At 32.6% G+C, this 27,591-nt stretch overlaps 4 protein-coding genes across 25 annotated transcripts; 1 reads left to right on the plus strand and 3 right to left on the minus strand.

Annotated features, from left to right (window-relative positions):
- The first annotated feature begins 2,993 nt into the window (after positions 1-2,993).
- LOC140821291 (CBS domain-containing protein CBSX1, chloroplastic-like) lies at positions 2,994-6,153 on the plus strand. Of its 22 annotated transcripts, none has more exons than XR_012115699.1 (7): positions 2,994-3,132; positions 3,244-3,321; positions 3,475-3,517; positions 3,910-5,126; positions 5,244-5,301; positions 5,419-5,516; positions 6,009-6,146. XR_012115699.1 is itself a non-coding variant. In XM_073181743.1 (5 exons), exons 1-4 carry the CDS (start codon positions 3,267-3,269, stop codon positions 5,488-5,490), a joined length of 234 nt encoding a protein of 77 aa, XP_073037844.1. In that variant the 5' UTR covers positions 3,142-3,266; the 3' UTR covers positions 5,491-5,516; positions 6,009-6,050. The 22 variants fall into 22 exon arrangements, 1 of the variants encoding a protein (XP_073037844.1); XR_012115702.1 differs by lacking the exon at positions 3,475-3,517 and having other exon boundaries at positions 3,118-3,344; positions 3,910-4,132; positions 4,231-4,279; positions 4,589-5,126; XR_012115706.1 differs by lacking the exon at positions 3,475-3,517 and having other exon boundaries at positions 3,118-3,344; positions 3,910-4,132; positions 4,231-4,279; positions 4,961-5,126.
- Positions 6,154-9,853: 3,700 nt separating this feature from the next.
- LOC140821292 (ethylene-responsive transcription factor ERF011-like) lies at positions 9,854-10,973 on the minus strand. Its single transcript, XM_073181745.1, has one exon. The coding sequence runs from the start codon at positions 10,685-10,687 to the stop codon at positions 10,220-10,222; it is 468 nt and encodes a 155-aa protein (XP_073037846.1). The 5' UTR covers positions 10,688-10,973; the 3' UTR covers positions 9,854-10,219.
- A 4,938-nt stretch (positions 10,974-15,911) lies between these two features.
- On the minus strand, positions 15,912-18,521 carry LOC140821280 (SUMO-conjugating enzyme SCE1-like). The gene is made up of 5 exons (XM_073181721.1): positions 18,346-18,521; positions 18,141-18,224; positions 16,607-16,759; positions 16,394-16,507; positions 15,912-16,136 (listed from the first exon to the last, which is right to left on the minus strand). The coding sequence occupies exons 1-5, from the start codon at positions 18,412-18,414 to the stop codon at positions 16,074-16,076; spliced, it is 483 nt and encodes a 160-aa protein (XP_073037822.1). The 5' UTR covers positions 18,415-18,521; the 3' UTR covers positions 15,912-16,073.
- A 6,646-nt stretch (positions 18,522-25,167) lies between these two features.
- Positions 25,168-27,143, minus strand: LOC140821279 (F-box protein At1g47056-like). The gene has a single exon (XM_073181720.1). It carries the CDS (start codon positions 27,021-27,023, stop codon positions 25,392-25,394), a length of 1,632 nt encoding a protein of 543 aa, XP_073037821.1. The 5' UTR covers positions 27,024-27,143; the 3' UTR covers positions 25,168-25,391.
- Between the last annotated feature and the right edge of the window lie 448 nt (positions 27,144-27,591).

Below are 27,591 nucleotides of genomic sequence, written 5' to 3' on the forward strand. Positions count from 1 at the left end.
ATCAACAAATTGATTAATTAAAGGGAAATTACAAAGATGTCAAGTGACTTCGATTCGTTTAATTTTTTTTGTCAAAGTGTTGAATAAACATATGGAAAATGCTATCGTGGTGTCGGAATCCAGATATTGTTGATATCGCTGAAAGTAAAATAAAAAATCTAACTTATTGGACTAAAACCAAAAATTTTTTACTTATGAAACTAAAAATCAAACAAACTAACTTAAATGATTATTTTGACAATTTCCACAATCATATAAAGAGATTAAAGTTTGACCTTAGTGCAATAAGTGTACAATAGGACGTTGGATGATCCCCACTTTTCATTTCTCGAGCAATACTATCATGAAAAATCAAACATACGAGAGTGTTGAAAATTGTTTAGGCGAAAAGTTTTAAGATTCTGAAGTCAAAGACTATAGAAAAAGGGAAAATAAAAAATGTGAGACCAAAAATAGATAGAATATGATGTGTACGTAGTAAAACTTTTGAGTTATGATGTGGTTTTATGTTATGCAAACTTCTAAAATACGTATTTTACGTATAAAGATTGTTAATTTGAAAGTGCATAATTTGTTTAGCTTAATTATTATTATATGATAGATAGCAAGAAGAGATTCCCTAATGTGTCCTAATTAATGCAAAAACACCTCAGTTTGTATTAAAAAAAATTCCGGTCTTTTATGTTTCACCTTTTTTTTTGTCGTGATTTTGTCGGCAATATTATCGAATTTAATTATAATTTTAGTCATTTTTATGATGAAAAGCTTATGTGATTAGACAGTTAGACACTTAATACCATATAAAATGACTAAAATCGAAAAAAAAAAAATGAAACCGAAACGAGTACTAAAATAAGTGTATCCGATGGCCAATACATACACATAATATGTGGACATGCATATTGTGGTCCATTAAAATAGTACATGGTCCCAAAAACCTCGAAAGCATACTTACCATTTTTGAATCCCAACACCACCATTTTCACGCACAAATCACCCATGAGTGGGCACTTTCTTTCTCTGTATATCGTACTTTGTTACTTAATCCAAGATTCAGGATTTTTTTTCCAATATATATATATATATAGACACACACACACACACGAAAGACAACTAACTCCTCGACTTTGCCAAAGTATATATTTTGAATATTTACTTGGCCATTATTCGTTTTTTTTATATAAATAAAAAAAAAGAGATCGTTTTTTTATTCGATTCTATAAATTATTAAAAGTGAAAGCAGAAAAGTATGAATGGACCACAATAGAATCCAACGTAAGTACATATTGTGCAAAAACCTTTGGATTTTTATCGCTTGGGATTTCTTGCACATGCATCATCCATATTCCTTCCTTGATTTTTCTTACGGAGGCAGTTTCAAATGAATCAAATATCTAACGAATACTTACTTCTCCTCAAATGCAGCTTTAGCGTAAAAGTATTTCAGACTCGTCTCTACGAGGATATACCACGATCTTTACTTCAAGGGTCCACTTCCTTTCTTCAAATATTTTTTTTAAAAATAAATTGGGATAATACACCTTTAGGTTGTGTCAGCGTCATATATAAGATTTTCATGTCGAAGTCGAATTTTATAAATTGACACTTGAAATAAAGTGTGTTTATTTATTTATTTTTGATTAAAGAGAGTTTAGGAAACAAAAATCATGGCGTGTAGACTTTCAATGAACCCATTATCTTTGGCTCATCCTTAGCTCAAATGGAAGACAGACCCATCAAAAGTCCATGTATCCTCCTATTTTAGCGTATGATTCATTCATTCAATATATTATTTTTCAGCAGCACCCTTAGCTGCTCCCGAGACTTCTGCGTCGGAGGAGCTACGCCGGGACGCCCTTCTGACCCTCTTCTAACGATCTTATTCGTAATTTCAGGCTCAAGACAATTTCGAAACCTGCGTCTAGACTAGTGACACTGGCTGGAATCGGACCCCAAATTTTCCGTGAGTATCATATATATATATATATATATATATATATATATATATATATATATATATATATATATATATATATATTTGTTGTGCCTAAAAAATAGTTAGGAAGCCCAAAAGATGAAGCCTAATATAGTTGCAGTTGGGCCAGCGCAAGAATGTTGTTGCCACTTACGGCCAGTACCCAATGTGGAAGAACGTGGAGTGATGGGAGAAGGGAAAACTGACGTGCGGAATGTGACAAAAGGGAGGGAAGGGAATCAGAGAAACCCCCGACAAAATCAACAAAAAATCGACAGCAATGTCTCTGCAAATTTGCTCTCATTTATTCTGTTGTCTATTTTATTTCCAGCAATCATCTTCCATAGATTTCTCTTGTAAAAACTTTATTCGAATTTATAAAAACATAACTAATGTTGATGTTGTTTATGGATTCCCCTTGTTAATTCCATTATTTTTCTCATTCCGTGATCTTAGTTTTGGAGCCATTTCGAAGGAATTAGAACGAATGATCGAATCGAGATCCGCAACGTTTGGTAAACGAAGTCAGATAATTTTCACAAATTTGGCACGAACACGTGCTTGGCACGCCCGCAAAATTTCGTGACAAACAATATTAGTTGTATATCTCACATCTTTTTATTTTTTTAGACTCATATTTTTATTTTTAAATAAATGATAACCCGCGATGTGCTATTATGAAAAACGAAAAAAAAAATAATATAGAAGAGAAACTAGGCCAAGACCTGTCCTTCCTTTTTTGAATAACTCAACTAAATTGGGCCTTTTGTTACAATAAGGCTTTAAGGTCCAGAGCCAACTTTCTCCTTCCCACTTTCAAGATGGGCCTTCATTAAGCCTAAAATGTTCTGATTAGGCCCAATTAATCTAAATTCGGAGCGAAGATATTTTTTAATTGTTGTCGTTTCAGGATCCCACTGCTCCAGCTGCCTCCGTGACACGAATTACCAAAATGATGTCAGCCTTGACGCCGGAGTCTCTCCCCCTCTCTTCTCTCAGCCCCACCTCCGCCGCTGCCACAGCCTGCTTCCCTGTACCTATTATCCCCGCTTGGACCGAAACTGTCGCCTCCCACGAATCATGTCTTAGTGACCAACCGAATTTCCAGCTCACATCGGCTCGTTGTTGCTGCCGCTGACTCCACTTTGACTGCCAGAGTTGTTCCCTTTTTTGCTTCCTTGTTCCCTCGTTTCATTGCATTTAATCTTTACGACTGTTACTTTGATTCTGTGTCTCATTTTTCTTATTAATTTTGTACGGCCGAGAAGGGGTGTTCACTCTGGGTGATTTCATGACAAAGAGAGAAGATTTGCATGTTGTAAAGCCCGCCACTACTGTCAATCAAGGTTTTTCTCTTCACCTGTTCATAGTTGTTTGTTTCATCATTATCTTGAAGATTTTATTTTGTAGTAAAAATTTAAGAATGCTTAAATTGCTTCTTCTTCTTTTTTATTTCTTTTTGTTTTTGTTTCGGTTTCTGAAATTATTTGTTGGAACAGCTTCGGAAATTCTTGTCCGGTGATTGACGATGAGTGAAAGTTGGTAAGAAAATTTTCAACTTTTACTATTTTGATCATTCTTACCTTTTAGGTAGAAAATTCTTTGATGGCAATCTCGTTTATGATCTATTACTTTGGTACTGAATTATGGTTAGGCAAATACTGAATTGCTGCTTGATAAATTAAATAATATTAGAATAAGGTTATATTGATCGGATTTCTTGGTCGTTATGATATCGGACTATGTTTGGCTCTAGTATTTGCCCTATGTTTTAATGAGGAGAAATGGTTTCATCATTGAACGATTATATTGAAAAGGGAAACTGGAAAAATTTGTTTCGAACTCCATATACTTAATTTGTATAATGTGTTGAGCAACTCAAACTAAGAATACGAATCTTGTTAACTTGTGTGTTTCAAAACCATGTTGATCAGAATAGATGGAGTCATGGACCATTTTCATGGAGGCAGGGAGAGACGATCTAGTTAGAAGTTCTCAATAAGTTTAGTGATGCAGTGACAAATATGCCAGTAAAAGAGCTGATTAGCACTTTGCCCTGTGCTGGAAAGCAGCAACACTTCATTGTGTAATATTGGATTCTATTGAGAAACACTCCCACTTCTTTATCCCAAATTTGTTTCTTTCTACATGTTTGTGGTATTTTTATGCCATGTATACCTTTGAAACAGTCGTAATATGTGAATTTAGAAATGTAATATTATAACGAGGCATGACAGAGCCTGTTTGTTATCTAGGTCGGTCTTGTGTCAGACTGCGATTCATTAGCGCTGGACTCTGTCTCAGGTAAATGATATACTTCATTTATAACTTTCATGCCCTACAACTAGATGGCTTCAATTTTTCATCTTCCTTGAATATTTTCCAGCATGCATCTCATCCAACTCATTTTTTGTGACTTCTTGCACTGCAACTTGAAATAATTTGTTAGGTTCTTTTATGGAAAGAGTGATTGTGTGGAACTTTATAAAATTTTAAGTATTTTTTCTCATTAAAATTTTTCTCCTTTTGTTTTATGTGAATATATCTTGATGTGTTCCTTAGACTTTAGAAATACTGCTTGTATACTGATGCATTCAGTTTGTAACAATAAAGAATTTTCCCACGTTACCATCTGGTACTGAAAGATCGGATACAGACATGTTTCCTGAAGTTGACAGCACTTGGAAGTATGTATAAATTTGCTTCTTGAATTTATGTATCTTTTTTGTATATACTGGTGCAGAGTAGTTTGCAAAAAGTTATAAATTAATGCTATCCATGGGAATAAATAGGATAAGAAGAAGTGGAGAAAACTTTATTTTGATTCCATGTTAGTATGTGTAACGAGTTTTTCAATTTTGAGTATATTTTTAAGGCACCCTATCAAGTTCTCGTCTCTCATTGGCTATTGATATCCCCTTACGCCGTACGTACTTGATGTACATACTCACACGGGATGTTGTCGAAAAAAAAAATTATTTTTAGAATGTTTCCCATTAAATTCTCGTGTCTCTGATGCTGAAAATCCGTTATAGACATTCAATGAATTACAAAAGTTGCTTAGCAAAACCAACGGAAAAGTGGTCGGTTATTTAATGACACCAACTCCGATGGTGGTTCGTTAAGCCACCAATCTCGAGGATGCTTCAAGGTTGTCGCTTTGTATATAATTCCTTTCATCGTATCATTCAAGTTTTTTTTCCCTTTTTTTCCGTATTTAAAGGCTAGACGCCAAAGTGTTACTAATGTATCTTGAATTTATAATCAGATTGCTACTCCAGACAAAATACCGCCTCATTTCTGTCGTCAATGGCGATGGCAAGCTGGTAATCACCAATACCTCATATTTTTGTTTGCATGTTATATATTTTTACCTTAAAACTATTATTTAGGAAAGGTTTAATTCCTCTTCACCTGATTGGCTAATTGTCGCTGTTTTGGAGGTTGGCATCATTACTCTAGGTAATGTTGTGAGAGCTGCTCTGCAATTTAAACAAGATGAAGATAAGGCATGAGCTTCGACATATGCTAAAAACTTGAGGTAATTTTCTCCCCATTTATTAAGTGTTGAGAACTGCACCTATAGAACTTGAGGGAGCAAGATAAGCTCCAAGATAAACTAACCAACAAAAAATCACTCCAATAATTGTTGTAACTAATTTATGTTGAGTTCGTTTAAATATTGAACCCTTGAGTACGAGTGATTATAATAATATACTTTTTTTTAATGTTGGAGCCTTGTGCAACTACATCTGATAGAGACTGTTATTATTTTTTAGTATATTTCCCATAATTTGGCCGGTGGTTGAAATTGCAAAATTATTGCTTGATATATATATATATATATATATATATATATATATATATATATATATATATATATATATGAGTGAATTTTGTCCAACAACTCCCATTAAGTTCAAATATGCTTGCATTTGAACTCAAAATGATTCTTCTTTAATAAATATATTTTTCTTTCCCTTTTTTAATATATCCTTGCTAATTCTTTTCCCATAAACCTACTGCCGAATAGGTCAGGCACACGACTCATGCTCGAAAGAGATTTCACGAGTTTGAACGAGCATCAGGCGAGGCAAATGTAAGTTATCCATTTTCTTTATGGATGGTGAAAGTTGCACATTGTTGGAAGGGGGTGATTTGTATTGGCTTTCTTGGATATATTTTCATCATCAAGCACTGTGTGTGCGCTTGCCGTTAGTATAGGTTTAGCCTTATCTTTTGGGTTTACTTACTATTGAATCAATATTAATAATATTGGTTGGAGAGTTATATTTTCTTCCAATGTGACTGATTGATCTATATATCTATAATGCGAATGATTTGAGGTTCAGGCACATTACTTTTCAAATTTTAGTATTTTTTGTCAGAAGCGTTGTCCTCATTTCTAATTCCTCAAATTTGTGTTTTCATATTGCGACTTCGGTGGTCTAAATTTTATGGATTTTAAACTCATCTTTAACATGGAGTTATTTGTATGGAATGTTATTATCTCAAATACTTCTTCAAATCCAAATTCTGCGATTCAAATGTGATCTTAGATCATTTGAGGGATGGGCTACGATTTGGAATTTATTTAGATTCAATTCATGTAAGGTGCTTTTGGATTAAGTCATTTTAAATAAATAAATAATTTCAAATATAATATAGTTGCAATTGAATTAAGTCATTTGAAAGTTTTGAATTTATTTTCATTGTTACCTTGTGGAAATTCAAATGATCTATCGTTTGTTTATTTACACTATAAAAATTTGAAATCTATTATGATCAATATAATTGTGATATAAATAAGTTGGAAGGTAGATCTAAATTTTTGTTAATTTATATGAAGTGTCTAAACAATTAAAATATATTCAAATTTGTTGATGTTAAATAAATCTGCCAAATAGAAGTCATAGTTATTGTAAATTTTTTATAAAGTAATAATGTTAGTGTCATAAAATTTATTAATTTAGAGATATCTTAATTAATCGATAAATTAATAATTTATTATTTTAAAGAGTTTTGTTAAAATTCATGAGCAAACATAAATTGAATTACATTTTAAAAAATCATTGTGTTACATCAATGTATGCGACATATTCTTTGAACTAATATAAATAAAAATTCATTGTACATATATATTTATAAAAATAAGTAAATTGTATAATTTGTTTTAATTAATTCAATTTAATCTATCTTAAATTGTATTGACTAATCAAATATAATTTCTTATACATGGAACAACAATATAATTAAATTTCATGGAAAACCGACAATAATATAATCATATTTTACTAATTTTGCCCGCATGGGCTTAGCTCAGTTGGTCAGCAGCAGTAAATCTTGGAGCAATGACCAGGGATCGAGTCTCGCAAGCGGCAGTGTGGGAGTTAAATTCCCTCCAATGAGGGGGAGCTCCTTGTGCGCGGCGTAGCATAAGGTCTAGCTGCTGCTGGTTGACTGAGTCACCATGATTTACCTCCTCTCACATTCCTGTCGGGCCGGGGATGAGGGGCACCTAAGGTGAGCGATTTTACCTTTTGGAGCAATATTTTACTAATTTTTTTCTAATTATTTTGTAATTTTAGAAAATTATTAATTTATAATATTGAAGATATCATAATTTACACATGTCTCTTAAGTTATTATCTTAAATTATTAATTTAGCTCATCGGCGTAAGTCGGGAATCGATAGAACATACCGTTGTAATATTAAAATTTGACAATATGTATTACTAAAATCTTAAAAAGATAGATATACAGAACAAAAAATTCAATTTTTGTCTATATACATGTGTATAATAAATACACGAGAGCGGATATAGTATAAAAATCGAAATACCTTACCAATCATTTAACTTATACAATGATTTATGTCGAGAATTTGATATTCATATATTCTTTTTTTCAACTATACGCACACATATTTAAAAGATTTTGATAAGTGTTTACTTATTTTTATTATATATCGATTTTTTTTACATAAAATTTATAGATTTTTTAATTATCAATCGATTTTTTAATCAGTTCTAATCAGATGACGATTTATTTATTTTCAACCGTTCACACAAATTTAAAACTAATTATCATTAATTTATGTGCCCAATGATATTTTTCCAGCTGAGATTGGAAAACGACTTGTCAAATGAGACTTCATTTCTTTTAATTTTATGAATTGATAAGTTGTTTTCAATAGATTATATATCAATAAGATAATTAATACATAAAAACTGAGCCATTTATTATATATATTCATGGACTATTTATATATACTAATAAGTGGTGACAGGTGATGTCGACCTTTATCTTCGTGTGTGTATTGAATCAGTTCAAATTTTGTATTCCATGTGTGTGTGTGTGTGTGATTTTTCTACGTTAATCTTTTGAAACCACCAACAAGAAATTTCTTAATACTTCTTGCTTCATTAGTCATTACACGAATGTTGAAATGTGTGTGTGTGTGTGTGTGTGTGTGTATATATATATATATAATATATATATATATATATATATATATATATATATATATATATATATATATATATATATATATATATATATATATATATATATATATATATATATATATATATATATATATATATTTGTGTGTGTGTGTGTGATTTGAATGAAACGAAAATATGCCGACAGATTGAGATGTAGCTAAACACACTACACCAAATTGATCTATATCTTAAATTCTAAATACATACAGAAATATAGACAATCTAAGGAGTTGGAGTGACTTATTTTATAGCACACTATAAAATTTCATTCAACACGAACCGAAATACTATATATTATAAAAAACTATTAAGTTAAAGTATATTCCTAAGTTCTCCTCTATACTTAATATATATGGTCTGGTTAATGATCTTGAGATCTTATAAAACAATGTTCATCGTAGGTCAATTTATTTAGGCATATTATTCCATTGATTCTGCGATAAAATATTTTATGATAATAAAGTTGAGACCAGTTTAAAACAAGACCCTAGTTTCTAAATAAATTTGGAAAAATAACTAAACTGGCATCATTTTTTGTCATTTTAAGAAATTAAATTAAATTTAGTTTTTGTCATATTATTTGCTCTTTTATTTTTATTTTTATTTTTTTTTTCTGAAATCATATTTTGTTGGAATACTTACTATTATTTCTAATGTGATGTATTGCTATCAAGACCGTAGATCTTGTTGACTGGTTTGATGTCATACCAACATTTCACTTGAAAGTAAAAAACAAGCATACAGTAATACCAAGTTTTGAACCGACAACAAAACTAAGATCAAGTTGTAGAATATTTTTTTTTAATATAAAATTCCCATATATTCACTCACATGTTACACATATTTGACCATGCTATCTCAATTTACGGCATTCCTCTATTAATTAACAGTTGTTTTTTACTACATTTCTTTTTTTTTTTTGGCAAAAATTTGTGTGAGACGGTAACGGATCGTATTTGTGAGGCGGATATCTTATTTGGGTCACCCATGAAAAAGTATTACTTTTTATGCTAAAAGTATTACTTTTTATTGTGAATATGGGTAGAGTTGACCCGTCTCACTAATTATGATCCGCGAGACGGTCTCATATGAGACTCACTCTTTTTTTTATGGTGCCATAAAAGGATGACCTGTCGTTTAAAATAACTGATGTGATTACCAATAAATATTGTGAAATATCCGATTTAAGAAAAACTAAAATTAAAAAAAAACTGAAAATTAGTGAACTAAAACCAAACTAATAACGAAAGAGATGCGATCGAGATTAACACAAGATTAATATTGAGGAAACATGAAACAACTCCAAAAATCCACTTGCACCCAACTGGAGCTTGCATCGGTAGGGCCATGGCTGTTCCTCCGCCCCCCCTCCATCACTCGGATCCCCACTCCCCCAATCATCATCGACACCTGCCATCACATGCAATATAATATTTTCACTCGATGCCCTTTTCAAAACATTAATTATTACATTATTAACAATAATTATCACCCACTAATTATAACATTGTGGGAATTATATTCAAGGAAACTGTTGTATCCAAATAAAAACTACGAGGTGCATGTTAATTGTACCGTCACACGCCCTCTGAGAAAACTCTACTACAAATTAACATCATTAATTAAGAACAACAACAACAAGAAGAATTAAAGAAGATACATGCGATTACATAATCTATATATAAATATATATATATATATATATATATATATATATATCTTGAATTTTTCCAGATCTTCACCAATATTCACCAGATGTGTCTTCGGGCTCTGGCTCTGGCTCTGGCTCTGACTCGGGCTCAGGCTCCTTGTTCAGATCAATCTCATCGTGGAACAAAGAGGGCTTCAGCGGCTGATGATTCGTTGCATGTTCCCTCTTGCCGACGCTCTGCAGCGCGTCCACCCTAGCACCGACCTCTGCCGCCACCCTCCTTATGGAGTCGGCGGAGAGGTCCTGCAGCCCGCCGGCTGACAGCTCGTCCGGGAAATTCATCTTCGCCGTCGGCCCGCGGAGGTAGTACACAGCCGTGTCGTAGGCTCTCGCCGCCGCCACTGGGGAGCAGTAAGACCCTAGCCAAATTCTCGATCGTTTGTTGGGCTCCCTTATCTCCGCCACCCACTTGCCCCACTTCCGCATCCTTATGCCCTTGTATGGCTTGTCGCTCCTCCTTCGTCCCGCCGCCCTGCTCGCGCTGCCACCCTCCATGTCTGCAAGAAAACCCTCTTCTTGATTTCTTGGTAATACAGGGTCCCGGTTAAATAGGAGGAAGGCTTCAAGAAAAGACAGAAATAGCAACGTGAGGCATGCGAAGAGCTGTGAAATCTGGCGTTGGCTGCGGCTTGAGGATCAAGGTTCTTGTCATCTGGGCGTACAGACACGTTAGTTTATCCTTAAAAGCCAGTTTAATGAGCAAAAACTAGCTTACAAAATGCACCGACACCGCCACAAATCTTCTTCTCTCTCCATCGTTTACGCTCTCTCTCTCTCTCTCCCCTCATATATATATATATATATATAGACAGTAGACTGCTTGGGGCCTATGTGTGTGTATCGGTGTAAGCATCTTTACAACGTCAGCCCTTCTTCTTTTCTTTTTATATAGTAGTTAATCAACCATTATATTTTATTGACAGGATTTCAGATATTGGAATTCCATAGGTGAATTAATTTTTTGTATTTATAATAAATTACAAATGAAATATTCTAAAATTATTTATTAATTAGTAATGTTTGGCTTAAAGATCAGATAAAGAATTTTCGGGAAATTATTTTTTATTGACAAATACTTGTGTGAGACGGTCTCACAGATCGTATTTGTGAGACGGATCTCTTATTTGGGTCATCTTATTTGGGTCATCAATGAAAAAATATTATTTTTTATGCTAAGAGTACTACTTTTTATTGAGAATATGGGTAGGGTTGACCCGTCTCACAGACTAGGATCCGTGAGACGGTCTCACATGAGACACACTCTTTTTTATTTGTGTTTGTTTTTGGTAATCTAATATTGGAAGTCAAAACTTAAAATGAGTAGTGGATCTAATGATTAAGATAAATTAATTTCATTTAAAATAAAATTTTTGTACTACTACATAATTCATCAAATACATAATCCTCAAAACATCAAAAACTATTTACTTTCTATAAATTTTTGGTCAAGAATTTAGATGAAGGGGGGGTTAGGTCGGTGGTCGGCAAATTGAAAGATACCCTTGTGACTTGACTTGGACTTGCATTTTGTTTATTACACACACACACAGGATATATGTTCAAAGTTTATATATAAATATCTTCCATACGATTTAGTTATTACAATAAAATTGGAATACCAATTGCCTTGTAAGGGATTTGTAAATTTTAAATATATAAATAATTAATAATATGAAAATAAAAAATTAATTTAATCTCAAGTGATAGCTACTTTTTTTTCCTGTTGACATGTTCAAAGTTCAGAAGTAAGTCCTCGAACTGGTCTGCCGGCTCAGTTGGACTAACTGACGAGTGGTTCAAGTAAAATTGTGTGGAATTAATTATCCATTTTTTCTTACCATATTTTATTTTTATTACAATAATTGAATATTAGATATTATGGGGTGGCTTTAATTTGTTGAGGCTCTTAATTTCTCTAAATTTCTGTAGGTACTCTAGAAATATAATATAATTTTGTATATTAATGTACCATGAAATAAAAAATATTGTAAAATGATGACATAAAAATATAAAATAGAACGATAATTGTTTTATGAAATAGAGAGGAATTACTGTGTTCTGGACTACAACCATAGATATACCGAAATGTAGATTATTATTTTTTTTGCATTTTTTGAATTAATACTATATATTCTACCATATTTATTTGGTTATTATTCCTGCTTACTCTATGACTTCAAAGAAATATTTGAAATGCATTTCATTTAATAAGTTCATTAGTATACAATCTTCGTCCATTATAAGCTTGAAAGAGCAACTAAGGAAGATTATTAAAGAGAAATTTAATTTTTTTGGCATGTTTTTTTATTTTTATTCTGTTGTAGGTCGATTTACAGTCTTAGTACACTAATTCGCATTCTCCCTCAATTTTAGTCATTTTTTACTGGAATAATAATGTGACATTAGAAAATGATGGTGTGTTACCGAAAATGATTGGCGTGGCTACGGACATTAATGCTGGAGTGTTCAATCTCGATCATATCAACATTTTCGGTGAAAAATAACTAAAAAATGAAAAAAAAAAATGCAACTTAACTGAAAACATGATCAAAATTTAAAAAACCTATAAATTACAAAATCAGAAATCTAATTTTCTCAATTATTAAATTATTCATTATAATGATTTGGGAAATAATAATTTAAACGATAATAATATGGATTGCTCGATGGAAAACATTAATGATTTTTATTTTATTTTATTTTTTAGGAAACAAGAGTTTCAAAGGAGCATTCTCTGTAAAACAGGAAGCCGATGTTTAGATTATGGCTTGCAATTCATAATTTTGATTAATCATGTATGTGTTAAAAGTCAACATCTAGACTTAATGAAATCAAATAGTAAGATTAAATGTTGAATATTAAATTATTACAAATTTTATCCTTGAACAACCATTTGATTTTTTAATTAAATCGTGATTTTCAGCAAAAAAAATTAGTTTTATTTTTTCTTGTTTTTGGGCATCAGATGGGGTAGCAAAGTCAATGTTCGAATAATATACTCCATTTATTGTTTCTTGTCTCGAACTTACAATTGTAAACAAATAATCCTACTCAAAATTAATTTTCTCGAAAATAAGAAATAATAATTCTCTGGGAACATGCACTCCAATGTATGTAGTTAATTATAACCTGACTATGTGTGGATTAATGAATTTAGATTTGTAAAAGAACGTATTTGAAATACGTGTATTTGAAAAGATTGGTTTTAGGAGTGGATTTGAAATTGAAGCATAAATTGGCTAAAATAAGATATTTCAAATTCTTCATTCTAATTTTGAACCAAATGAATACAATGGATTTGAGATATGGATTTGAAATCAAATTCACTCACATCTTTTATTCCAAACACATTTAGTATATTTTAGTTTGGTATTTATATGAAAGGAAAATATTGAAACTGGTCTTTGGAAGTTTCAGCCGTGATCTATCTTCTAACTAATCAAATTTAATTTAAAGTCTGATATTTTTTTCTTTTTCTTTTTTGGTTTTAGTCTTTTTTTCCCCTAAAGTTTGAAATCAACTCAATGTTAAAACAAGTCAAACCACATTGTTTGGATCAGTTTTCAGTCAATTATAGTTTGGGTTTATTTTAAAATCAACCAAATCGAAAAATGGTCTGGTTCGAGTATTGGATAAAAATAAACTGAACCAAACCATTTATATTAATATAAAAAAATTATGTGATAAAATTTGTTGATTTGGTTTGATTTTTCTTGAGTATAGAAATATTTCATTTGATTTTTAGTTTGCATTATGTTATAAGTTAATTTTGTAACAATACAACTATATAGTGATTTTTCTTAGGTATAGAAATATTTCATTTTATTTTCAGTTTGTATTCTATTATAAGTGTGCTTTCTAACAATACAATTATATTGAGAATTTATTCATCGCAGAGTTTAGCCCAAATAAACAAAATTCTATAACATACATAGTATTTTAATTTATAGTATTCGTGAGACCGTCTCACTGCCAGAGACCTACTCTCTTATAAAATATTCAACTCAATATTAAAAAAATTGAGTAAAAATTCATTAGTAATCCCAACACGCAATTAAAAATAACATTAAATTAAAACATCACACCCAAATTTTATCAAACAAACTAATCTCTCGAATATTCAAAACAAATCGGAAAAACTTCATATTTGTTAAGAAAAGAAATAGCTTCATTAATTCACTCAATAGTATGTTAATATTTTTTATACTTGGATCATTTAAAAATTATTGGATTAATTATTTTTTTAAAAAAATTGGCACAAAATTCCTGCAGGACATTAAATCTGCCCTTGCGATAATTCATACTCCATCGGAAGTATCACAGTAAAATCCCATTAATCTAACTGAATAGAATTTTTTTAAAAAAAAAATTCTAAATTCCGTTAGATTCAAGTTATATAATAAGATTGTAAATATGGGAATCTTCAAGAACAGTGGTTGACAGTTTTATGTAGTATTTAACAGTACTCATGTTGCAGAAAAGTACAGGGAATCAACAAATATTTTCTAAATAAGATCAGATTCAATTCAATGATTTAGTCCCAACTTTTGAACCCAAATTAAAAGGACATCAAAATCATTAATAAAGTCATTTACCAAATCCCAGTACAATATTAAAACGTGTTTTTGATGTTAATTGTCTTGATTCAAAGGATTTAATATTATTTTAATTTAATGTACATTGTTTAATTTCCTCCCCACCTCCTTCCCGCAAAAAAAAAAAAACAAGAAAAACAAAACAAATCAACAAAAAAAGGTTCAATTTTCTTGCACATACCCGAACCCTCGGGTAGAAGTAAGTTTGAGAATGAGACATGTTGCCGCCCACGTACAACTTCCGATGCAGATAAGTCAATAGTTGGTGAAGAAATCAATGGTCATGCACTAAATTTAAATACGGAGATGGAATAAAAAAATCAAAAGGAAATAAGGTCTGCTTATATATAATTATTAAGGTTGTGATTGGATGGATGAATTCGAAGATATTGATTTTATTTTACTTGATTTGCTACAAAATTGAAGTGAATTTGATCAAGTCATGTTATTATATAGTAGAGAAAATTTTAAAAAACGTGTCTCACATGAAAAAACTTGTGTGAGACAGATCAGGGAGCTGAAATTAAATTGAAGGTAAAAACTTGTGTGAGACAGATTTCTTATTTGGGTCACCCATGAAAAAATATTATTTTTTTATGCTAAGAGTATTATTTTTTATTGTGAATATGAGTAAGATTGACCTGTCTCACATATTATGATCCGTGAGACGATCTCACATACGACTCACTCTAAATTGAATTACCTGATCTTTGAAGTGATGATGTAATTTAAAAGGTGATTTCGTCTTAGGATTAAAAAATTGAATGGGTTCTCGCACTAAAATAAAGTCCAAGGATAAGATACCTTACTCGTGAAAAAGAAATTTGTTTTGAATTTTAAATTCTTTCCCATCTCTGGAAAATACAAATTTTTTTTGCTTTAGCACATCAAATTACTTGCTTTTAGCATAATTTTGAAGCTATTTGCTTGCTCTATCTTTGAAGATTGTATGTTTTTTATCAGTTGCTTCAACCTGTATTCAAGTAATATACATTTTTATGGTACTGATTAAATATTTGAGGAACATTATTAAGCACGAATTAGATTGTGAAAAGGGTAGGAGCTGAATTAAACAGCACACAAATTTCAATTTATGCCCAAAAACACAGTATTAAACCAGCACACAACATCAAAAGCACCATCTTTCATATATCAAAACACTGTTCAAACCGACTCGCCGTGCTACACTTTCCTTCGCAATCAATGTCGAACACAGTAGATTCAAGAACCTTTACGAGAAACAGCTTTGTAGAAGCTCTGACGGTTGAAAAAAAATATGTATTCATTTAAATAAGAGGTGGATACTGCTGGGCCTGCTGCCGAACTCTCTTCTTGTACTCGACAGCATCCTGCATGCAGACAGCGAGTGAATAAAACCTAGCCAACACCAAATTCGAAACGCTATATACTCGAAGATAATAAGTAGCTAATAGCATTCCCAGTGTTAGCCTGCCTATCCTTTCAACTAATTATGATTCTTGCATATTTCTATGCTCCAAATGGACTTCATCATTCCTGATGATTATCGACTTGGAAAAATGTTCGAAATAAGTATTATGCACGCAACATGTATAATATAGGTAATGTGTCAGAGAAGCTCTAGTACCTGGATAAACAGTTGGTACCCATCAGTCTGTGCTGGATCAGACGGATTTGGTTGATCCAACAAATCCTGGACGCCCACCAAAATTTGCTTCACCGTGATGGCAGGTCGCCACCCCTATTCATTAGAAACAAGTAAAGTTCTGATTTGCAGTACATGAAGTGAGCAGTGAGCCAATAATTGTCACAAGGCTAAAACCAACAAAATTGTACATACGCTATCCTCGTTTAGGATTGAGAGGCAAACGGTTCCGGATGGGTATATATTAGGATGAAAAAACCCTGGGGGAAATTTACACTTCGGTGGCTTGCTCGGATAATCTTCACTAAAGTGCATTGTAAGAGGGTAAAAACCTCCTTCCCAATCAGACTGCAAGATTTTTTATAATTAAACACACAAAGAAACAATCCAAATTAACGACTAGATGGTGACTGCTAGTAACCATATTTAACAAAGAAATTACGAACATCATTCCATCAAATCAGATATTTCACTTAGAACTCAACAATCTCAACCTAAAGAGTGGCCAAGAAAATGAATATCCTCTTTTCTCCGGCTTAATTTATCACATAATGATTTTAGTGATACACTTTTGTTAAGTCAAACTCAGGCAAAATGTTAACCTAAAAAATTTGGGCACTTGAAGCATACTTCGAGATAGATGGAACTTCTCATAATCACGTAGGGACAACCGAAAGTTATGCTTCGTCAGTTTTGATCAAATAAATATTGAACTTCGCATTCCTCGAAAACAAAAAGGTTATATGTGTTGAACTTTCTCATTCAATATGCTATCATCCAAATTTGGATGTAAAAAAGGATATATCTAGTATATCTGGCTTGTTAATTTAAAAATTGGCTATAGTAGCATATAACTGAGACAAACATGCATATAACTGAGATAAACATATCAACGAAGTCATACCACTATAAGATGACCATACTAATATCTTCAACAGTTCGACTATGTTAATCAAACCAAGTCTTGCTATTACAAGGTACACTGTTTATGTTCCATTGGTATCAAGATATACGAGCACTGCATGACCGTTAAGTTGCTTGTTCCAGTAAACCGTTAAGCTAATTAAGGTCATAAAAAATCAATGTCTTGCATCCTCGTCATATGATGAGCGCGAAAAGAGAAAAAAAATATTCCCAAGCCATCACATAAAGATGGTTTGCCACCAAAAAAGCACAATGAAACACATAATGGCCTACCAAAAAAGTAGAACAAAAGTCATAGGAGTTTAGAAGAATAAAGAGAAACAATCTGCTAACCACAATAATAATATGGGAAAATCAATCCTCTAGGTTATCATGTTTTCTGTTTTTTGTCGTTTAACTAGTCATTGTTAGGTCTAAGTCCTATAACTTTTCTTTTTGTTGGTTTTTAATTCTGTTTAGACATAGTCGGCGTTTTCAATGTCATGACAGCCCTTGACGACTACTAAGATCAAATTTGACAAATTATAGAACGAATCAGAAACACGGGACAACTTATGAAACCAAACGGGACAACCAGATAATAAAGTTGGGTATCATTGTTCTGAGAAGATGATAATCAACAGTTAGCAAGCCCCAGCATCGTATGTAATCATGCTTCTCATGAGTCATGTACATGTATATATAAAGATATCTTATTTAGACATTAAATCTATAACTCCAAGGATGCTGAAAACGTATCTAATGTTCAAATAAATGCTGCACATGCTGATCAAAATAACATCGGAGGATACCGTAAAATACTTACCCCGGCCTTACCAGGGATTGTGCAGTGCCATACCATCAAATTCACTGTACCATCGGGCAGAATCTCCGGTTTAGCCACAAAACCCTGGAAAATCCAAGGCATTTGACACAAAAAAAAAGTGTTCCGAATTAAACAACAAATCGACGAACATATATAAAATAAAATAAAAACAAACAACAAGATACGAAAAAAGTCACAATCGAACATGAGGATGATTCTTTCGCCAGGCTTTTCGTTCTTCAGCGAGCCGTCCTCGCGCGATTCCTCCAGACATTGTTCTCGAAAACAGAAGATTACTCTTCAATCTCAACAAAATTCCTTCAGACTACAAAGAGAGTGAGAAAATTACGAGTAAATTTTTGCACTGGATTTGATCTTCGGGGTTCGTGAATATATTTGAGAACGGACGGCTGAGATTTGATCCAGTATAAGGGTGGGCAAAGTCACGCGACTATTAGAAAGTAAGACCGAAAGCGTTGGATTAGTTTGAATCTTTTCTGGGGACCTTCTCGGGGAAAAGGTGGAAAAGGAAACGCGACTTTTGATTTTTAATTCTGGCGTGAAAAAGGAATTTCGTTAATTATTCTAAAAATTGAATATTTTTTTAAAAATTGTTGTATTCTTTGAAAATCCTAAAATATTATATTTTCAAAGAAAGATTTATTGGTAATAACTGAAATACAAGCCTTTTTTCAGCAGTTATAAAAAAAATGTTAACTTCATTATAGTTATTGAATTAATAAAAAAAATAACAATTAGATTATTTTTAGCAATTTTATTTTATTTTTGGAGTTATTGATATTCAATCTAATTTTTTTTTGTTGTAACGAGAACCCCGCATCCACTATCCGTAGTTGCTCATTAAAACACAATTTCTTCTTGACATTGAAAATTGTTAATACAAAATCGCCTTGCATGAATTAAAGAGCCCACCGTTCTTAAAATAATAATAATAATAATAATAATAATAATACTAATAATAATAATAATAATAATAATAATCGGGTCCTTAATTTGCACCCTCTGTGCATACGCGTGAAAGACAGCCTCTTGACCAATAATTCAATATAAGCTCACTAATGCTAAGATTATTTTCCACATTCTTCATTTCACATTTATCATTGAAAATTACGTTGCTCATAAACGTATATGAAATAAATATATTGTGTGGATCAGAAGTTAGTGTTGTACTCTGGTGTTGTCAACACGAGCACACAACATACCGCGGAAATTTATTTTTAACACACACGTGAACTTCAATGAATACACATCAGATTTAAATTATGCACAAATACGAATACTTGTGCAATGCTTCATGGCCAAAAATTCACTAGAAAAATTATGTAAATAATTTACACCAAACAATGCTAGTGAGAACAATATCAAAACTAAATTCCTTGACACGCCAAAGAATTATATAACTTCAGAGTAAATTACAACTTAAAGTCGGGATGCATAAACACAAACACGCAAAAACCGAAACCAAATGAAACACCACTTCTCAAAATTCGATCACTTAAGCTCTTCACGCGGACGTCTTCAAGTCCAAAAATTCAGCAGCGACGTCGACCCTTTTCCATCATCGATGGTCATATTTATATCAGACCTTGACCTAGATCTTCATAGATACTCCTTACCTACATACAAGAAAACAAGAATTTAATTAGAATCAAACTCTACACAAGATTGACATATATAATATATCTTGTAGATAATTTTCCAAATTATATTGAATAATTCCAAAAATATGATTAGGTATATCTAAGGAGACAAATCATTATTTTAATCTAGAAATGCAAAATAAAATATTGAGTAATTTGGAATCGAGGATTCCTTTCAATCATCTCTTTAAAAAGGTGTCAAGATATTTATCCTTAGAATTTATTGTAAGATAAATTCAGATACTGCATATTTTGCAGGCAACCGAAGGACCGAGCAATCGGGCCTGTGAGATGGTTCTGGCCCTAAAACAGAATTTCAGACAAGATAGAATGCAGGCAAATAAGAAAATTTGAACGTGAATCCCAACCAATCTTAGACGCAATAATATATGAACTTCCACAAAAAAGTAAAGACACTTCCAAGTTTATAAGTGCAACTGAAGGTATAATCCAAATAAGGTATTCCAATCTCTGTTAAATAATATGTACCGACAAAATAGGACTCCATTGTCCACATGGTAAAAAGGTACTAAGATGCCATAACTTTTTTTAACATGTGTACAGAAAATTGGCCCTCACCACCGCTGCCCAAATTGTAAGAAATAACAAGACTTGCATATTCTCTCATTAAATGTAATTAATATTTTACATTATTCTTTTTTAAAAAAATAAAAAAAAGAGAGAGAAAAAATCCAAAAATTATTTCACCTTCAAATAATGTGGCCAACTTCCACATCTCTCTCATGCCATCATGCCATGGACAACGAAACCTAAATAAGATCGGTTACCTTTGTTACTTCTCCCAATCCAAAGATCTTAATCATGAAATTCTGATATATTTTAAAATTAAACCAAAATTTTATCTCAAATTCCCATTTCGGAAATTATATTTAAAAAAAATTTGTAAGCTGGTATATTTTAGCTTTTTGTCAAATAAACCATCGAATTTTGGTATTAAAATAATAAATCAATACTTTTTCTGTTTCATTTTTATTTTATTTTTATAATGTTGATATTTCACAGAACATTAATGATGTAAACATTAAATATAATTGATCTGATGTTACGTCTTTACTCCGAAAAAACAAGATTAGTCAGGAAGAAACGACCCAACTTCCAGTCTTCCACAGCCTGTCAAACGAGGTTATTGGCTTTTTCTTTCTAAACCTAGAGTTAGACCGACCGACAAGGATTACAACTTTAAATGCATGCAAGCAATTAAGATTGCAGAAAACTTTTTACTGACACTGTCCAAGATAAATGTAGGGTTTAAGCATTTATTAATAAAACCAGTAGGCATTGAAGTTTTGGGTTACCATGCAGACCACTACTCACTCGAAAGCACATGGAGTAGTGGTCTGAATTAAATGGGTGTCGAGACCTAAAAACGAGCGCATGTAAGTGATCCCAACTCTTAGACATCTCAACCCCAAATTTAGATTTGCCAATTATTTTTAAGAAATTAAAGGATGATGAGTCCTCAATATCACAAAAAAAGAAAAAAAATGATGACATTTTTTGGTTTTAATCTTATGACATGTTAAAGTTTTGTTTTCGTACAATAAGATTTTCTTTTTCCTTTTTTTTTGTCTGAAACCACTAGTTTTATCGATGTTTTCACATGTGACTCACGTGACAAGAATAAACATGTATTACATATATTAAAATGATCTATCTAAGAAAAAAATAAGAGAATGTCAATTTTTTCTTTCCATTTTGAAATATTAAGGGTTATTTTCTTTATTTTCTCATTTATTTTTGCTTAGATGAATTTTAATGTGTGTAATATATGTTTTATTCGCGTCACATAAACTACTTAGGATAGCATCGATTCTAAGTAAGCCATACTCGATTGATCTAGTGGATTCTAGCGAAAAAAAATCTAAGCTATTTGATGAAAATCAAATTTTGATAGCTGATCTGATTTGGTTGTCAATTAATAAAATATTAACTTAACTATTATTTAATAATATTTATAAAAACAATTGTTGCATTATTGAGCTTCACAATAAAAAAACTATTTTCAAAAAATTATCAGAGTATCTCATATGAAAAACCCAAATGATCGGAAAATCGTTATTTTATTTTTTTAAAAAAATCAAATTAGTTTTTATAAAAGTGTTTTTTTTTTAAAAAAAACATTTATAGAATGTTCTAAAAGTTGATTTGAAAATAAATATGTATTTAAATAACTATATTATTAAAACGTTTTTAGAGATGAAAATGTGTTTGTTCAACTATTTAAAGAAAATTGTTAAAATTAATTTAAAAAAATTTGGATAATTATTCTAAAAAACATTTTCATTATCGTTAAACTCGTGTTTTTTATTCTAAAATATCAAAAAATACCTCTGAATTGTTCTTAAAAATTAAATTTGAAGAACCTTTTAAAAAATAATTTTTAAAGAACGTTTTACAAAAATATTATTCAAGCATATAAGTAAGACTGAGTGTTCGTCGAATTACTAAAAGCTATAATTGTTGGTAACGGTATAATTCAAATATTTTAAAATGCACAACAACACTACGTCATGTTTCGATTGCTTTGTACCCAACAATCTTTCTCTCGATAATTACACTCTTATATTCAATAAAAATTGAACTCGTGATCTCGGCTCTTATAACAACTGTAAGACTAAACGTTTGCCGCTTTATAAAAAATTATAGCTGGTGATAATGATGTTTTTATCTGCCTCAGCTTCACGGATGGGACGAGGACGAGAGCTGAGCACGCACGCTTAACACCTCGCGCTGCTTACGTCTCTCTAAGAATCAAATTTCAATTGCTCTACTAACTAATAACAATTATTTCACCTAGCAATATATTTTAAATTATTATAATTTTAACTTATACATCACTAAAAATATTATTTTAAAGTATTTTAATTTTAACTTGTACATCACTAAAAATATTATTTTAAAGTATTTGTCCAAATGATCCATAATCAGATATAAATTTTTGTTTTGCGATACCCTGCATCTGGTGGGAAGATGATATACGCACCACGGCAGCCGCTTGAGTCGTGTCAAAAGTCAACTCAGTTGTCTTTCATATTTATCTCTTAGATAAAAATAATAATAATTATTCATTTTAATATTATCCAACTAGAACTATATATGGTCCCCGATATTAAATTTACAAATTGATTAATACGGTGTTGATTGACTATTGAGTCCAACCAACTTTGATGATAAAAATTAAAAATATTTTATTGTAGTAGTACATTACCACAAAAGAGCGACACATTAGAAATAAACCGCCATTTGTTTCGAGAAAATATTATCGATAAATTTATCTAAACGGCACATATATCTTCTTTTTTTTTTTTTTAGAAAATGCACATAATTCTTAGAAATATAAAGATTAAACGTGGATATTTGAAATCTTAGAGTTTGGATTTTTAATGAACCAATTCTTGAAGTCGAGATTCGTATGGATCCGAGAGTTTCTCAAGGCCAAAAATAGAGATGGATCAAAGAATCTGCAATAAAGTACAAAGTTGTAACTTTAAAAATATTTCATGAAGAAAATAGCAGCCTACGTTTACTTTTATCAAACCCAAAACTTGTATTTGAGCTGAAATTAATTAGGCACAAGCCCGATAAGATAATTTGGTCTACAAAGTTTAATCAAAGCCTATTAATTATTCTAAATAATTTGATTTAGCTTGGTTGTCGGCCAGCGGGTTCATTTGATGATCGTGGGAAGTTGAAAAAAAACAAGAGTTCTGAAATGAAACAAAAAAAGGCTTAGAATAGATCATAAACAAGCCTTTTTACCCATAGTGGGTCTAATATGATACCGTCTCACGGATTCTAATCTGTGAGATGGATCAACCTTACTCATATTCACAGTAAAAAGTTATATTCTTGGCACAGAAAATAGGCAAAAACTCGTGTGAGACGGTCTTACGGGTCGTATTTGTAAGACGGATATCTTATTTGAATAATTCATGAAAAAATATTACTTTTTATGCTAAGAAAATTACTTTTTATTGTGAATATCAGTAGGGTTGACCCGTCTCACATGTAAAGCCTTATGTGACCGTCTCACAAAAGACCTACTCTAAAAAATAATACTTTTTCACAGATGACCCAAATAAGAGATTCGTCTCACAAATACGACCTGTGAGACCGTTTCACACAAATTTTTGTCTACTTCCCACGGATATATACTAAAATGGGAAACAGATATTTTACTCCCTGGATGTCTGGATATGGTTTTCTTTGTGTTTTTATCTTCAAGTTAGATAAGATATCAGTCTCTCTCACCTGATATATGTGACATCCAAACTTTCTCACGCCGAAATTTAATTTAAAGCAAAAGTAGACATATATGTGAGCAAATTTAAATATTTCACATTTGTAATTTAAGCCCAGTAATTTAAATTTCGATACGGTACATATTTTCCCCAAAATTATTAACAATGGAAAAACATGTCCACAGAGTCAAAATCCCCCATGGGGAAGGAGCTAGCAAGAGGACATCGTGATATATTTCACCAAAATTATTAACATTTTAAATTTATCGTAGTTTCGGAAGAACGGATATAGAACAGACATAGGAAAAAAATATTTGTAATATTCTGATCAGTTCGATCTTTGTAATATTATGACCAGTTCATGATCATAGGAAAAATATTTAAAAAGTTAAAGTTCCTATATATGCAGTAAAGGTCTGGGGATAGAAATAGGTGTAACAATGAAGAGGACATAACACATGAAGTGGAATTTAGACGAGTTTGAAGTGACAAATAATTATGATTGTAAATTGGATATCATGTATTTGATTATTGTTAGAACAGAGGGTGACTCTCAAGGTTAGCAGTTGTGAAGTACACTCAAAAGACTTTGTGCTTTGGATAGAGGTGCAGCTGGACAACTGGAAAAAGGCAAGAGTTAGTTCAACTGGCGGTTATCTCTTGTGGACAAGTATATATATACATATATCTTGGTTAAAGGAGGAGACAAGAGATTGCAGGAGAACGTAAATCAAGAAGTGCACCGATAGGGAGAAACATTGAGAGCATTTGAGAGATAGATCATTTGTGATTCAATTTTTGACTATTGTTTTGTGCGCTTGTAATCTGTTCTTTGTGATATTCATCAATAAAAGGTTTGGCTGGTTCCTTCCGTAGACGTAGGCGTTTCTCATCGCCGAACCACGTATATGATCGCGTCGTATCAAAAGCATTAGTGTTGATTCATTGTTGTGCCGTGATCGTGTTCATATCTATAGCTTATCGATTATTCTTCACAATTATTGTCACTATATATGATCCTAATACTAAAAATCTATATATGAAGTTCGTGGAAGAGAAAACAAACGGAAAATAAGATTGGTTCTAATAACTGAACAGCAGGAGAACTCGAGAAAGTACAAACTATGTGATAAAAGCTCCAATAGTCAACAGGAAGAGGGGTCCAAATTTGTACAAATTTGAGCAGCAAATAGCACAATGACACCGAAGTAGCCAACAACAAAAGTTCAAGCAAAAGTTGTAGCCAAACTATGTTTCAAGTACATGAAAAAACAGCTCACACTGAACAAGAATTCACCATTTTACTTCTTATCCAGTTCATTCGTAAGCTATAAATTTGAACTGCTATTACCGATTGATAACCTCCGAAAAGCACAAGCAACGAGAGTCCTTCCGGCAAGAAGGCTAAACCTAGACTTACTGGACGATCTACCTCCGTTACTCGTTGATGGAACATCAACTTCTGCTGGAGCAACATTCGCACCAACACCAGTTATTGTTCCATTGATTATTGATGGGAACTCTACCCCGTCATCATGGGCTCCTCCACCACTAGTACTCACCTCCATGGCCTCAGGTTCGATCTCATCGACATCCAAATTCACAGCCAGAGTTACCCTTCTGGCCCTCAGCCAGTCTGCAACTTCACTCGTCACTCCCTTGCACTTCTTCACTTTCATCTTCACCAAATTGGGACACCCAAAAGCGAACGCCTCAATCCCTGCATCTGTCACACGACAACCCTTTATGCAAAGCTTCTTCAATGCCACACATTTAACTGCAATACACGATATCTCGGGATCGCCTATTGTTTCACTTCCACAAAGGGCCAATCTTTCCAACTTTTGACAATTTGAAGCCATAGCCATCAAACTCACGGAACTCGGGTTCACCCCAATAAGAACCAGTTCCACAAGATTCACACAATTCTTGGCAATCGAAATCAGACCCTCATCGCCTATCCTGTTCGTCCTCCACCCATCTATATGTAGCTTCCTCAAAAGCTTACAAGTCTCGGCAATTGCCGAAATCCCATCATTCGAGCAGTCAGGAGCCTTTACCAGGTGCAAGATCTCCAAATCCGGGCACTTCGAAATAGCCATTAGCCCCACATCACTCACTTGCAGCCTCTCCAAATGTATCTCAGTCAAACAATTCTTCTTCCTAGTAATAGTTTCCAGTAACATATCCCAATCACCCAAACACCTCAAAACCTTCAAAGTTTTCAAATTTTTGGATCCAATCATCAATGACCCAAAACACTGGCCGTTGTAAAGCTCCTTGAGAGTAATTGACTTCAGCGACGATGCTGCAACCCCTGGTCCAATCATCTCAGCAGTATATAAATCATTAATTCCCCGCAAACGTTTAACCGAAAGTTCCTCGAGCGAATATGAATTATCCAACAGAGCGTTCATGCCTTTGGCTCCAAACATACACGATCCGCATGAAAATTTACGCAAATATTTACAATTTTGTGCTAAAGCCAACATTCCCTGATCAGAGATCTCACGGCAGCCGCGGAGCTTGAGGCGGGTGAGTTTGCGGCATCGGAGGGAAATCAAGGTCAACGCATCGTCGTTTATGCTAACGGACTTTCGGTCGCAGCGGAGGGCAAGCTTAGTGACCGAATCAAAACGGGCGAATATCACGGGGAGGTGAGTAGAAACCTCGTTTGTGCCGTTAAGAGCAAGGCGGATGCGGCTCTGTCCTTCAACGGCGAGCCAGCGTCGGCAGACCATGGAGCACCGGTTCCTGTCGCCGGAGCTCAAAGACTGGAATATTAGAGCTAAGCATTCATCGGGAATCTCGGACGAGTAATCGTGTCGTTGATCTACAGAGACGCCCACCGCAGGCCGTGGATTCGAGTCATCGGAGCAGGACTCTCGGATAAAGTTGGGATGAAGGATATGATTCGAACTCTCGGGCGAATAGTCTTGGATGGAGGCGCTTTGGCCCATTTCAGGTTGTTTCACGACGGCGAGAGGAAAAAACGCGCCGCCGGGGGGTAAGGGAATTTGGTGGTCGGATTGAGTTCAGATTTGGAAGATGAGGTGAATATAAATGTGTGGTATTAAAAGATTTGACCCGTCAAAAAGGGATAGGTATAAATTACAATGGAACTTTTTAATTTTTTTTTTGAAAAATACTATTATTAATTAATTTATAATCGAATACAAATATTTGAAATCACACTCTTTATTAATTTAAACAATTAAACAAATATAATATAACCTGAATACATTTTACTGTATCAAAATGTTTCAAGAGTTGCATAATTATATTAAGTTTTGGGAAATGTTGGATCCTACGAAGGTAATTCATACTTTATTATAGAAAAGCAAAATGATTACTTATTTGTAACTTTTTCCAATGCCAAGGTTCCCTTTATCCAGAATTTGGTGCTTTAATGCTTAGGATTCCAGTACCCCATTTCGACGTTGTCCAAGTGTCCACCCAGCGCCCATTTTAATAATTTAGCCCCAATAAATTTTGTCAAATTATCATAGATTTCAAAGGCCACTAACT

Source organism: Primulina eburnea, unplaced genomic scaffold (genome assembly GCF_022965805.1).
Source record: "Primulina eburnea isolate SZY01 unplaced genomic scaffold, ASM2296580v1 ctg507_ERROPOS390280, whole genome shotgun sequence".
In the NCBI taxonomy this organism is placed as follows: Eukaryota; Viridiplantae; Streptophyta; class Magnoliopsida; order Lamiales; family Gesneriaceae; genus Primulina; species Primulina eburnea.